Source organism: Cygnus atratus, chromosome 25 (assembly GCF_013377495.2).
Source record: "Cygnus atratus isolate AKBS03 ecotype Queensland, Australia chromosome 25, CAtr_DNAZoo_HiC_assembly, whole genome shotgun sequence".
Classification (NCBI taxonomy): domain Eukaryota; kingdom Metazoa; phylum Chordata; class Aves; order Anseriformes; family Anatidae; genus Cygnus; species Cygnus atratus.
In genome coordinates this window covers 4,476,775-4,490,169 of record NC_066386.1, presented here as the reverse complement: position 1 = coordinate 4,490,169, position 13,395 = coordinate 4,476,775, and the positions used below count along the sequence as shown (strand labels likewise).

The window sequence follows — 13,395 nt, the reverse complement described above, 5'->3', positions numbered from 1 at the left end:
AGATGTGTCCAGGAAAGAGGCACCGAAACACAGCTCCTTTCTCCTGAGCCCTCCTTTCCCCCATGCCGCAACAATCACCCTCTGGTACTGCAGAATTCAGGCCTCAGCAAGGACCGTATCAGGACAGTTTGGGTCCTTGGTTTAATTCAGGGTAACAGTGTTAGGAGTGCCTCAGTGTGGCTGTCCATCGACCGCCTTGGGATGTATAGGAGAAGCAGACTGCTGTGAGGCTCCTGCTAGTGCCTGTCAGTGAGGGATTTCCACCCCTGGACACTGCCAGGTCCTCCTGGGAGTCAGTGCTGGAGCCAGGCCCATCTCCTCACACCTGTCTATAAAGGCCTGCCAGCATTGTCTCAGAAATGCATCGCAGAGGGGACAGAGTCCCATCCAGCCCACGTCAGGCTGGTTCTCCTGAAGGCAAAGGGACGGCTGTCGCTCCTCCACGTGTGGGATTTCACAGCAAAGGGATCACACAGTGCCAAGAGTAAACTGATCCCCCCCTTGTGCCAGAGGAATGCTCAGCATCTGGAGTGCTTCAGCATGGCTGACCATCACACACTATGTTCATAGTTCCTGGGAGCCCTTCCCAGGGCCCTGACCAGCAGCTTTGGCATGGACGGCACCTTCTGCCTGAGTAGCAGCTGGCAATGCCAGAGTCATCCAGTCCTGCTGAATGCTTTCATTAAGGCCACGAGCAGTCAGAATGAGAGAAGGAGTTCGGAGAATACAATAATTTACTAGAATTTTCTAGAATTTTAGAAAAGAACTTACTAACTTACTAACTAAAAGTGGGGACTGAGAGAGGGAGTTAGGGGAATCTTATCAAGTAGAGGTAGAGTGCTGACGGCATGAAACTAGGATGCTACTTAGTGTCTTTACTAACTATGTTGCTTGTGCATTAATTAAAGCAAGAAGCCTTGGGCCCCTTTACCAAGGTCAGTCTCTTAATAAGAGTGTGAGCCTATCTTAAGAAACTGGTAGGAACTGGTCCTGTGGATGGACAAGATCCAAGAAGCAACTGAGTCCGTGCAGAGACAAGAGGTCAACTAGCAGTGACGAGGAAGAGTCATCAATCTTCACCCCCACGACCCCCGAAGACCACCACCAGGAGACACTGCGCAAGCGCAGATGGGAGGAGTTTATGGAAATGACTCCTTGGAACTAATTTTAATATGAAGCGGGGACAGGTTATGAATATGTATGTGTGTTGTGAAACTTCATGTATATGTAACTCTTTGCTGCATATAACCATGGCAAGTTAAAAATGAGAGGTTGGTTGCGGTGGAGTACACCAAAGGAACATAAGACAGACCACTTGTCAGGGCAAGGCACACGCTGCAGATCCTGCTCCTGCTGAGATTCACTGGCATCTTTGGAGATTTTCTGGGATTTTGTGTGATTCTTCTTAGAAATGGACAACTCTGTTCATCAAACAACACGTTGCTTCACTCCTACAGACTCGCCACATGCTCACTACCATGTGCCAAAGGATGTGGACAGCACAGCGCTGGGCAGCACAGCAGAGCTCTTTGGCTCCTCAGGTGAGCTGCCATGCGGATCCCAAACTTCCCCACGAAAAATCTCCTTCTGTTTCGGGCCACCACAGGCAGTGAAGTGGATTCACTGCTTCGTGCGGTAAATTTTTTTGGAGAGAGGGAGTGACTTGCGGAAAATGGACTCCACAATCAGCAAGATTGTAAAGTAGGTATGTTTATTCAGCGCTGGGCAGCACGGGGGTTAGTCCCACCAAAGTTGTGCACACCTGACACGGCAACTTGCCTTAGTTATATGCAGTAAAGTGTTACATATACATGAAGTTTCACAACACACCTGTACATATTCATAACCTGTCCCGGCTTCATATTAAAATTAGTTCCAGGGAGTTATTTCCATAAACTCCTCCCATCTGCACTAGTGCAGTGTCTCCTGGTGGTGGTAGTCGGGGGTCGTGGGGATGAAGACTGATGACTCTTCCTCATCACCGCTAGTTGACCTCTTGTCGTTGCGCAGACTCAGTTGCTCCTTGGCTCTCGTCCATCCGCAGGACCAGTTTCTACCAGTTTCTTAAGATAGGCTCACACTCTTATTAAGAGACTGACCTTGGTAAGGGGCCCAAGGCTTCTTGCTTTAGTTAATTTGCACTATGCACCATAGTTAGTAAAGACACTAAGTAGCATCCTAGTTTAATGCTGTCAGCACTCTATCTCTACTTGGTAAGATTCTCGTACCTCCCTCTCTCAGGAGAAAGTTCACACTGCCTGGGGGGTATGAAAGGAACAGTTGGGGTCTGCAGGGCTTGGAGTATCATTCCTTTGGGTGTCTGAGAGCTCCACGTTTGAGGTGTGCTGAGGGAGATATGGGGGAGGACAACACAACTGGCCAGGTGCTGCCAAGCCAGACAAGGTGTTAGGGGTGGTGACAGTGGGGGCCCAAGCACCAGGGAAGCAGAGACTGCCACGGCTGTGGCCGTGGGTGGGTGCCCCCTGTGGCCCATCAGTGTGAGTACATGTGACCCACTGAACCCACATCCTTTTCCCTGCTGACTCCCCACCCTTTACCCTATGGAACAGGTGGTCCTTGTCCCCTCTGGGCTTGTGGCATCCCACACCCCGCTGGAGCCCCGTTCCTCTTGCAAAAGCTACGTTATCCCACCAGAACAGGACACAGCCAGAAACCCTGGGCTGCTGCGTAGCATGGATCCTCCCTTCTTTCTGGGGATGTGGGAGAGAAATCGAGGTGTCTTCTCCTCACACAGGAAATAGGAACATCCTCATGGAGCAGAGGACCCCAGGGTAAAAAGAACAAGCTCAGTGGGGAAGACTGCCCCGACATCAGCCATGGCCAAGCAGTGCGTGTGCAGAAGAGAAGGCAGTTGTAGCTGGGGAGGTGAGGACCCCTCTGGGAGAGGAGACGAGAGCAGCCCCTTCCCATGATGTGGCCCCCAGAGTTCCCAGGACCCCTGACTGTGACAATCCTCAATGGTTGCTCCTGCTGGAGGAGGGAGAAACCCCAGGGAGCATTTGGGGCACAGTCAGACCAGAACATTTCTCGTCACTGAATCTCCCCTTGTTCCCCCAGCAGAGTCATTTCCGGCAGCTCTGTTCTTTCGGGGCTGGGAGGTGCTTTGCTGACTCTCTCTCTCGCAGCAAACAGGAGGGTCGGTCTCAGCATGCACCACGGGTATCTCGTCCTCACTGCCTTCCTGGGGCAACTGCTGGGTAAGTGCTGGCTTTTAATCAAGTCATAAATCTTCTTTCCCCAGGAAGCCCTCATCAGCCTTACCATGTTTATGTGGGGACCAACTCTTGAATCACAGGGAAAATGTTGTTAAATGTTGGCTCCCATTTCTGGCTCTTGGACTCATGCCTTCAAGATGCTGTTATTCTTCAAAATGAGAAGAAAACACAGAGAGGAGAGACCTGAGGCGCGTCTCCTGTTTTTCTTGTCCTTTCTGTCCATTTCTCTCTGCCTCTCTCTTCTGGTCCACATACTGTCACCAGAGAAGATTTCATCAGTCTCTGCAGTCCCTCATTTCTCCCTTTCCTGTAGAAACAGCCAGATTGTGTCCAAGTGGATACAGGGACATTAAAGCTCTCCTCCCATGGACATTACCAGGGTGTCCAGTCTGTCTTCTGCCTGATGTGTTCCTGCTATGGTCTCCAATGTCCTCCTGCTTGTCTGCACAGCCAGGGCTCCCTCCTGCCACCACTCACCTCAGCTTTGTGTGTACTGTTGAGCCTTGGAACCACCCTGAGATGACAGGGATGAGGAAGCAGGTTGAACCTCTTCCCAGTAGCTGCATGGGCGCCTCAACCTGCTGGGGGATGCTGGACCCAGCACACAAAGCCAGGCATGACAGGCTGTGCCCTGGTCCTCTGGGCAGAAGGAGAGCAGGCAGGAGGAGCAGGCACACAGCACAGCTCTCACAGGGTCCACTCTAGCCAGGGAGCTCTGAGCTCTGCCCCCAAAACACCTTGCTGTGCCCAGGCCTCAGGACCTTTCAGCCCGGTAAAGGACAGGGAGACTTATCTCCCACAGGTCTGAATTCACTCCTGTTTGCCTGCCTGGAGATTTCCCCACAGAGCTGCTGACCTTCTCTTTCTTCCAGAAACCATGGGGCAGGTGTTCGTCACCCAGCAAGAAGGACAAGTGACCGTGGAGCAGGGAAACACCTTCCAGACCAATTGCACATACCAGAGCTCCAACTTTGGAGGCTTGCTCTGGTACCAGCAGAAGAAGGGACAAGCCCCTCAGCTGATTTCTTATCAAGCAGGAAAGGGCACCAAGCAGAAGGACCGTTTCACCACAGAGCTGAACACTGACGGGAAACACAGTGTTCTGCGGCTGAAGGAAGTTGAGCTCTCTGACAGCGCCTTGTACCTCTGTGCTGTGAGTGACACCCTGGTGCAGGGAGCTGCCCTGGCTGAGCAACAACCCCGGATGGGGAGGGGATGTGTCTGTGCAAGGCAGAGCTCTGGGATGAGGCCCTCAGCTCTCCCCTGGCTGCGCTGCTTCCCCTGTGCACTCCAAGATCTGACAGCCAGATCCTCTTTCCCAAACGGGCTGGTGTCTGTGGCTGTGCAGAGAGGGCTGACCCTGACTGGCTGACCTGGACTGCAGGGCTCTACTTTCCTCCCTTCGCGGTCTGACAGAATAGGGCAGAGCCTGCTGGGAAATAAGACTCCCCTGGGGGCTGGCTCTCAGCCCCTCAGCCCCAGGGTGAGTAAATTCCTGCCAGCCCATGATAAAGCAGCTTGCTTCGAGCCCTGGCCAGCCCAGCCCAGAGACCCCTAGAAGTAGTCCTGACAGAGATTTGCAGGGTTCTTCTCTCTCTTCAGTGAGTCAGTCAATAAACTGGATTTGCATCCCAGCCACCAGGTTTTCTCCAGACCTTCAGCCAGTTCATGTCCAAAGCCTGTGCCTAAGGGACAGAACAAATAGAGCAGCCCTTAGTGCCAAAGGCCCAAGAGCTCTCCATGTTCATCACAGTAAGCAATCAGAGCAAGAGATAAATGAAGACCTACAGCCCACTGAGTTCGTTGACATCTCCTCAGGGGAGCTGGAGGCATGTGTGATCATCCTCAGCCCCTGCACAGGGAGCAGTGTCATAATGACCAGCTCCTGCGGCAGTGGGGCATTGCATGTCTGGGACAAGCTGGGTGTCCTGCAGGCTGCAAATGCCGAGACCTGGCAGGAGAAACGAGACTGTGCTGATGAAGCTTCCTCCATCTCACAAAGCATGCTCAATGTGGTGTTTTGATGTCCTCAGACTTGAGGAAACTCTTTTGTCTGCTTGCAAGAGCAAGAAGCAAAGCAACCCGGGGAAAGAAAAGCTTGGCGCAGGCAGCTCCCAGCAGGGGGCAGCCATGGGCCCTCTTTCCTCCGTGCTCTAGGGGAAGGCAGCACCAGGCTCAGCCTTGTCTCAGCAGGGGTCTGATCTACCCCCGGGATCATTGCCCCAAGGATTCTCTGGACACATTGAACACCTCTGCAGGAACAATGCCTTCCCTCCTGTTCTTGCCTGGGAACATGGCTGGAGCTGATCTAACAGCTGTTAAATTCCAGGTTGAGAATCGGAATGATGCAATTAATATTGGAATAAAAATGTTCCATTAAGGAAAACATTTAAAACTTCTTTCTCATCATCTTCTTCTGAGCATTCCACGAACCTGTTAAGAAAAAGCTGAACTGGGAAATGTAGAGAATAAAAATACTTGTAAAATTTCATTTATTTTTTGTTTCTTTTGCAACGTTCTGAAGCTTAATTTCTCTTCACTTTGATTGAAAAAAAATCAGTGGGTTGATACTGATGATAGTGTAGAGCAGTATTTCTGTTGTCTGGCTGGAATTTTTATGAGTTGGGACCTTCTTTTACACAGAAAATTATTTTCCGTAATACAGCACTGTGGGACACGAAGAAATCTTTCACTAGCAATGAAAAAAAATTAATATTTCTTTTCAAAGATGAAATAAAAAATAAAAATAAAACGCTAATATTTCTAATGAAAGACTGTAATTTGTAGCTCACTTCCAGGAGGGTCATGAAGTGAAGAGTGGGTGGATGGATGCCTGGAGAAGGATGGACAGCTGTTTGTATGGCTGTCTATACGGAAGTAGAGTGTGAGGGAGAGAGGGCAGATGGAGGGAAAATGAGAGATCAAGAGAGGCCATGAGAGGCAAGGAAGAGGCTTTTTGTTGATGTTTTCTGCTGCTGTTATTACAACCTGTAACCTCAGTCTGACATCATCCCCTTCTGAAACCTTAGAGCCATGGCAAAGGAGAACAGGACCTTTGGGACTGAATTCATTCTTCTGAGCTTAACAAACCATCCCGGCTGGCACATCATCCTCTTTGTCATTACCTTCTCCTCATCTCTCTGAAGGCTATGGGGAATGGCCCCCCTTTGTCACTGTGGGGAGTGACCAGCCCCTGAGTAGCCCAATGCACTTTTTCCTCAGCCCGCTCACCTTCTTGGAGAACTTGTACTCCACCACCATTGCTCCCCAAACACTGGAGACTTTCCATGTCATCAGGAGAACCATTTGCGTTTCCAGCTGCCTGGCATAGACATTTTTTCCCCTTCTCCAGGGTATCACTGAGTTTCTCATCTTCACAATGTTGCTCTCCGATTGCCACGCATGAGGCATTGCATTACGCCTCAGTCATGAGAAAGAAACTCCGCTTCCTGCTCTCCTTCGGAGCATGGGGGTACCAGGAACACCATTGTCCATTTCTGCTCTGGTGCTGGGCCTCTTCTGAGCTTGGCCTGTGTGGCTATAATGCTGAGCAAGATCCTTGACTGTATCCGAACACTTTCCCTGTTCCCTTGTCTTTCACTCACCTGGATATCTGCACCCACAGAATGTCTTTTCTGGAGCATGGTGGGGCTGTGCCACCTATGGGGCCACTGAGTTCCAGGGCCTGATGAAAGCTGATCCATGCTTGGGGAAAAGAAAGCTAGACCGAGCAGCCACAAGTGTTTGGGCATCAGTCCCTGTCCTGGGCCTGCCTTCATAAAAAAGGAGTTGGGTTCACAGGGACTGGGGGCTCCAGTGTGTGGCCTGATGTGACTGGTAGCAGTACGAACTTGTGGATCCCCTCAGCCCTACGCATCTTGGCAACAGCTGGGCCATGCCAGATGCTGTGCTGAAGGGTGATAGGGATGCACAGGGAAGCTCTACCTGCTCTCCATGCGCAGACATGATGCCCATGATCAGGTGGTGGAGGAAAGGTGAAGGTGGAGTAGAGACAGAGGGCCATCCCCAAGACAATTAACCATTCCCAGTTTCTGCAATCCTTTGGGACCATCTTTGGCTGAGCCTCCATCCCCAGCACAGCTCCACCCAAAGCAAGAGGAACACTCTTCCCCAAGAGCTGGGGCCTCCAATGTCAACAGCGCTTGTCTAGGCGGAGACGTCACAAGTCAAGGACTGGTGTCCATCGACTGTGGAAGAACTAGGCATGTCTTCCTCAGCTTCAACAGACAGTGCCTGAAAGATGAATTGCTGCAGTATGTCCCACCCTCCAGTGCCTAGGGGAATGAGGCAGTGCCCCCAGCCTGTTCCCACTAAGGAATGGTTTTCTCCCATGGCCATCTGTATGCAGAGGAAAAGACCACACAGGGACACACTCAGGGTTGCTGCAAATGTTTATCAACTCTCAGGAGGGAAATGAGGTGACTCCAAGAGGAGGCCTCGAGATCGTAGCACAGCAGGAGCAGACAAAAATCTGTTCAGCTTTTCCAATGGCAGACTTGCAACAGGGCGTCAATCGACCTGGCCCACAAGGGGAGAGGGGCTAGCAGGTCACTCCAGGCTGGTTTCTGGGGGCCTCACGGAAAGCAGAGGGCAAGAAAGAAAAGAAAGAAAAAGAGTGTGTGGAAAACAGGATAGGTGTACATCGGTCATGTAGTCATAGAATCCAGGCTGGCCCCTTCCTGTCTGTCTTTACAGGACAAGCCAGAGATGGTCAGGTCCTCTTAAAAAATCAACACAAAGTCTGTTCTTCTGTCCATTTTTGTCCAGCAGCATGTTCTGAGTTCCTGGGGTCCTGGTCTGGGGCACTGTCTGGCATCTTTAGCAGGGCCGGCACCTGCTGCCACAGTAGCGGCTGGTAATACAGGAGAGGTCACAGCACCCGGAGTTGATGGGGACTCCGTCACAGCTGAGGATGCTGCCAACGGCGGCAGAGGTGGAGGATCCCACAGCAGTGTTCTGCGGGAAGGAGCTGAGGATGGGGCCGGGCAGGGTCACCACCACAGGGGAGGGCTGGATGACGATGGTGGAGTTCTGGCACTGCCTGACACAGGGCTCATTGCAGCTGCTGGCCAGCGGGGTCGGGCCGCAGGGCTGGCATGGAAGGCATGGCCGGCACTGGTCGTAGCAGGACATGTCTGGGGGCAGGACGTGCACCTGGGAGAGAGGGCAGGGAGGAAGCAGAACATGGGCATGCATGAGGAACAGCCTGTCACCATACCCTGAGGGAACCAAGGCACAGGCAGTGCTGTGAGCTGGAGGCTGTGCAGGGATGTGCCAGGGCTTCTTGGCCTCATCCTGCCAGAGCCCAAAAAGAGCCACCAGGGCCTGGCTACACTCTAGCCTCCAGCCCAGGAGCCATCATACTAAAGGCCCAGCCTTCCTCCATGACAAACCTTCTACCCCTTGACTCTCCCACAACCAGCAGCCCCAAGATTTGGCATGGAACACAGTTGATACCAGCTGAGAGGTCCATAGAGCTAAGAGTCCTCCCGTGGGAGAGTGAGGGGGACAAGAAGGGGCTTCACACTCACCTTGTTCCCAAGGAGAAGAAGGCCAGAGAAGTGGATGACAGAGCACGGAGATGGGCTGGCTTTTATAGTGCGCCTTAGCTGCCCCATGTCCAGAGGCATCCCTTGAAGCAGGGACTACTTTCTGACAAGCTACTCGTGCATGCAAAACATCCCACCTAATGATATGGGATGTGTGTTGCCTTCCTGTGATGCTGTTTTTCATTTCCTGCTTTATGCCCTTTCCCCAAAGAAGGCAACTTCTGAGTGGCAGGTAGGGAGGCCCAAGTATTTCCAGGCAACACCAGTCAGTGTGGGCAGAAGACTCAGCTCACGTGCTGGAAGAGTCCAGGAAAGGCAAATGATGTCAGTCTGGGTGACTCCCTAGGGGCTCTCTGGGTACCTTTCGGCTACAGGTGACCCAGCTCCTGGCTGTGACCCTACCCCTCCTGACACCGCCCTCAGGGAAAACCTGCTGGCCTGTTTTGCCTCCTCCTGCTCTGACCCAGGGATGTCTGAATTGGGGGGAGAGGTTGTGCAGGGCCCTTTCTGGATCACAAAAGAAAGGCCAAACAGGACGTTGTCTGTTTTAGTTAGAAGGAACAAGAAGATGAATGTAGACAGAAAGTAAACCTTTCATGGGCAGGTGACCCTGCCTTTTACCAGCATCAGACAGAGCCGGGTGGGTTTTCCCAAGACACACAGTGCAGATCCTGTCCATAGAGAATTCCTTCTTCACTCCCATAACTTCACGCCTCTAAGTTATTTAAAAAAATAAATAAAATCGTACACCTCCCCCTTACATGATGCAAGCTTCTTTCTGTCATGACACCCACCGGTGATCAGTAGGGGCACTCCAGCACTTTCCCTTACCACTGCTACTCAGGCTAACAAATGGGATTCTCAGGCCTCAAGTGCAAGGCCCAAGAAAGCTGACGTTGTCTTGTCAAGAGCCCTGGCTCCAGTGCCTTCTGCAAGGCTCCCAGTCCACCTCCCCTCTCTACCACGTCAAACCATGTACGTTGCCTAAATGCTGTCCAGAATCTTTGCTGCACACTGTTTCATGTTCATGCACATGTTCCTCTCTTGTGGGCACTTGCCTGTACTGGGGCTGCCTGGGACACAGTTAACGTTCCCCACAGCAGCCCCCTAGAATGCTGTGCTCTGCGCTTGGAGCTAGAACAGCATTGCCATCACACCAACGTTGGGGCTATAGTGGAGCAGTGCTGGCACAGCATCAAGCCTCTCTCCAAGCCCCCCAAAGCCAGGAGGTAGGGGGTGGGCAAGAGGTGGGGAGGGGACATCACCAGGGCAGCTGACCTAAACCAACCAAAGGCATATTCCGTACTCGAACACTCAGCAGTAAAGATGTGAAAGGGGAAGGAAAACCAGGGGAGGACATACTGAGTCTGTGCTTCCAAACACATGGACAAACATTACTTGCTGATGGGAAGTGGAGAATAATTTTTTTTCAATTTGTTTCCAAAAGGCCTTTACTCATTGTTTTTTTTTTCTTCTTTATTTTTTCTTTTTTTTTTCCTTTAATTATGTTATCCCTATGTCAACTTTTAAGCCCTTTAGCTTAAATCACATTCTCTCCCCACAGCTTCCTTTCAGCAGGGGGTGTGAGAGAGCTGTGTGGTGGACTTTAGCTGGCCATAAGTGTGAAACTACGACAGCCTGTGTGCTGGATTTGTGCAAGTGTCTGTGGGTGCAGTCTTGCATGATTCCACGCAGGTGTGCATGAGCAGGTGTGTGTCTGTGAGAACTGTGTGGCCCCCCTCACAAGAAAATGGGCTGGTCACCACAGGGCATTCTCCACTGCTCTGTCCATGAGCTCCAGAGAGCAGCCAGGGCAAGAAGGAACCTGAGAACAGCTGAACAGTCACAGAACAAACCCAGCCCAGAAGTGCCCACAGCACACATGCTGAGATGCGGCCTTCTGTATCTGTAGCCCACTGCCTCCCGACCCTAGGAAGTTCACTGCCAATTTCAGTCCCCAACAAGGATGGGCCCACAACAGTTTGGATCCTTACTTCAATTCTGTAACACAAGATTCAGAGTGTAAGAGCATGGTGGCGGTCACCCCTCCCTGACTCTCCAGGCCAGGACACAGCTGCACTCCCCATGGCTGGAGAGTTCAAAAGGGTGGTGTTAGCTTTATGTACAGGGAGACAGGCTGAGAAATCCTGCCCTCTTCGAGCAGGCCCAGCCCTACGTAGATCTGCTGCCGGTGCGGTGTCAGTGGTGTCTGGGGTGGGACAGAGGTCCCCCATGGGGAAACCAATGCCACACATACTTCTGTGACTCATGGGCCTGGAGCTGAGTCATGCAGGGGCTGAAACCTTGGGCAGAAGTGGCATTGAACCAGAGGAACATGGGTCCTATTTACCCTGAAGGCGGTCAAGTCCTGGAGCAGATTGCCAAAGAGATGCTATGGGAGCTCCATCCTTGGAAGAGTTCAGACTTTGCCTGGACTTGATGCTGAGCAACCTGATCTGATGAGACCTGCTCTGAAAACAGGGTTGGACTACCGATATCATTCATGACATCAAAAGCGGGAACAGCACTCATGCACACTGTTGCTCATGTAGAAAGATGCATGAACTCATGGGTGCACTCACAGACACTCCTGGATGCATACTGAAGTATATTTGGGCACACACAGACAGGTACGTGTGCACACAGCGAAGAAAGCAAATGCTGCTCTCCTGAACTCCAGGGTTCTGATCTGACTTTCTCCTGTCTCTGAAGGAACATCCTGGCTTGCTGAGGCCCTGCTGTGTTTTTTCTCCAGAGGATATCGAGTGGTGGAAGACCATGAATCCTGAGCAGCAACTCCATCTCCTCCTTCCTCCTGCCCCTGGTATCTTCCCACAGGGGTGAGGGGAAGGTCTACAGAGTGGTTTCTTTTGTTGCTGCTGGGTTTGTCTGAGAGCTGAGAGCTACTGCTCTTCATTCTGGACTCAGCCAGCTACCTCTTGATCCAGACTGGGAATACACTCATAATACCAGAAACCACAGGTGCCACTGCCAGGAAGATCAGCCTGGGCCTTGCACCTCCTACAGCTGTGGGCCAGGACACAGGCTGGGATGGGTGCGGGACAGACCTATACAACCCCATGAGGGGACGTGCAGGGAAACGGGAGCCAGGAGGAGCACACGAGGGCAGACAGAGCAGGGTGTAAAAGGGGCTGCTCCATGCACTTGCGTGGCTGGGCCCTGCGCCTGAGCACCGCCGTCTGTCCTGTCCTCTTCTGGAATCTTTCCTTACCTCTGTGTAATCTCGCTCTGTCCCATGTGCATGTGTGCTGCAAGGAGAAAGTGCCAGATGCTGGTGCAGCGGCAGGAGTGGATTTGGTGCCAGCTGCTGGAGTCAGACTGGGGGTGAGGCCACCCCTGGCCTGTGCTGTCAGCTGCTGGAGCCAGGGGGTCTCTGTGCAGCTCCTGGAGCAGGGAAAGGGGGTCTTGGCATCCAGGCAAATGAGGAAGGAGCGTTTGGGGTCTCCAAAAGCAGCTAATGGGGGTACCAACCTGGATTTATCTTCCCCAAATGGGGCGTGCATGTCCCTGTCCGTGTGTCTCATGGGTACGTGCTCAACTTCAATAGCAGTGGAGCCTGTAAAGGGGAAATGGGCAGCCGGGCCCCTCAGTCTGGGCAGAGGCCTACGACCGGCGATGACAGCTCAATGGGCAGCGCTACACAGCAGGGCCCCGGACGGTTTGGGGTGCTGTCGGGGCACTGTGTCCCCGGATCCGTTCCTGCTGCTGGCTTTCCTCAGCTGCAACAGTGCCGGCCACAGCCGGGAAACCAGCGCACCACAGTGCCAAGCTCCCAGGCCCAGCTGGACCTAACCCATTGTCCTCCACCTGCCCTCTTACTGGGGACGCTTCAGACAGGCAGCTGCTTTCTCCTCTCCCTCTTCTCTCCTCTCTCCCTCCTCATCTCCTACCCCGTTCACTCCCCTACTCTGCCCTTGCCCCGCCCAAAGGAGATGCCTTAGCAGACGGGCAGCTGCTGTCTCCGCTCCCTCTCCCACTCCCTATAGAATACAATAATTTACTAGAATTTTCTAGAATTTTAGAAAAGCACTTACTAACTTACTAACTAAAAGGGGGCACTGAGAGAGGGAGTTAGGAGAATCTTATCAAGTAGAGGTAAAGTGCTGACGGCATGAAACTAGGATGCTACTTAGTGTCTTTACTAACTATGGTGCTTGTGCATTAATTAAAGCAAGAAGCCTTGGGCCCCTTTACCAAGGTCAGTCTCTTAATAAGAGTGTGAGCCTATCTTAAGAAACTGGTAGGAACTGGTCCTGCGGATGGACAAGATCCAAGAAGCAACTGAGTCCGCGCAGAGACAAGAGGTCAACTAGCAGTGATGAGGAAGAGTCATCAGTCTTCATCCCCACGACCCCCGAAGACCACCACCAGAATACATTGCGCAAGCGCAGGTGGGAGGAGTTTATGGAAATGACTCCTTGGAACTAATTTTAATATGAAGCGGGGACAGGTTATGAATATGTATAGGTGTGTTGTGAAACTTCATGTATATGTAATTCTTTGCTGCATATAACCATGGCAAGTTGCCACGTTAGGTGTGCACAATTTTGGAGGGGCTATTCCCTGGT

The 13,395-nt window shown here is 52.1% G+C and overlaps 1 protein-coding gene and 1 gene segment (V, D, J or C); one reads left to right on the top strand and one right to left on the bottom strand.

Annotated features, from left to right (window-relative positions):
• The first annotated feature begins 3,100 nt into the window (after positions 1 to 3,100).
• Positions 3,101 to 6,005, top strand: LOC118258867 (T cell receptor alpha variable 5-like). The segment is given in 2 exon segments: positions 3,101 to 3,218; positions 4,109 to 6,005. Coding segments are annotated over 2 exon segments (549 nt in total).
• A 2,028-nt stretch (positions 6,006 to 8,033) lies between these two features.
• On the bottom strand, positions 8,034 to 8,922 carry LOC118258868 (feather keratin Cos1-2-like). The gene is made up of 2 exons (XM_035567972.2): positions 8,789 to 8,922; positions 8,034 to 8,411 (listed from the first exon to the last, which is right to left on the bottom strand). The coding sequence occupies exons 1-2, from the start codon at positions 8,885 to 8,887 to the stop codon at positions 8,076 to 8,078; spliced, it is 435 nt and encodes a 144-aa protein (XP_035423865.1). The 5' UTR covers positions 8,888 to 8,922; the 3' UTR covers positions 8,034 to 8,075.
• Positions 8,923 to 13,395: the final 4,473 nt, after the last annotated feature.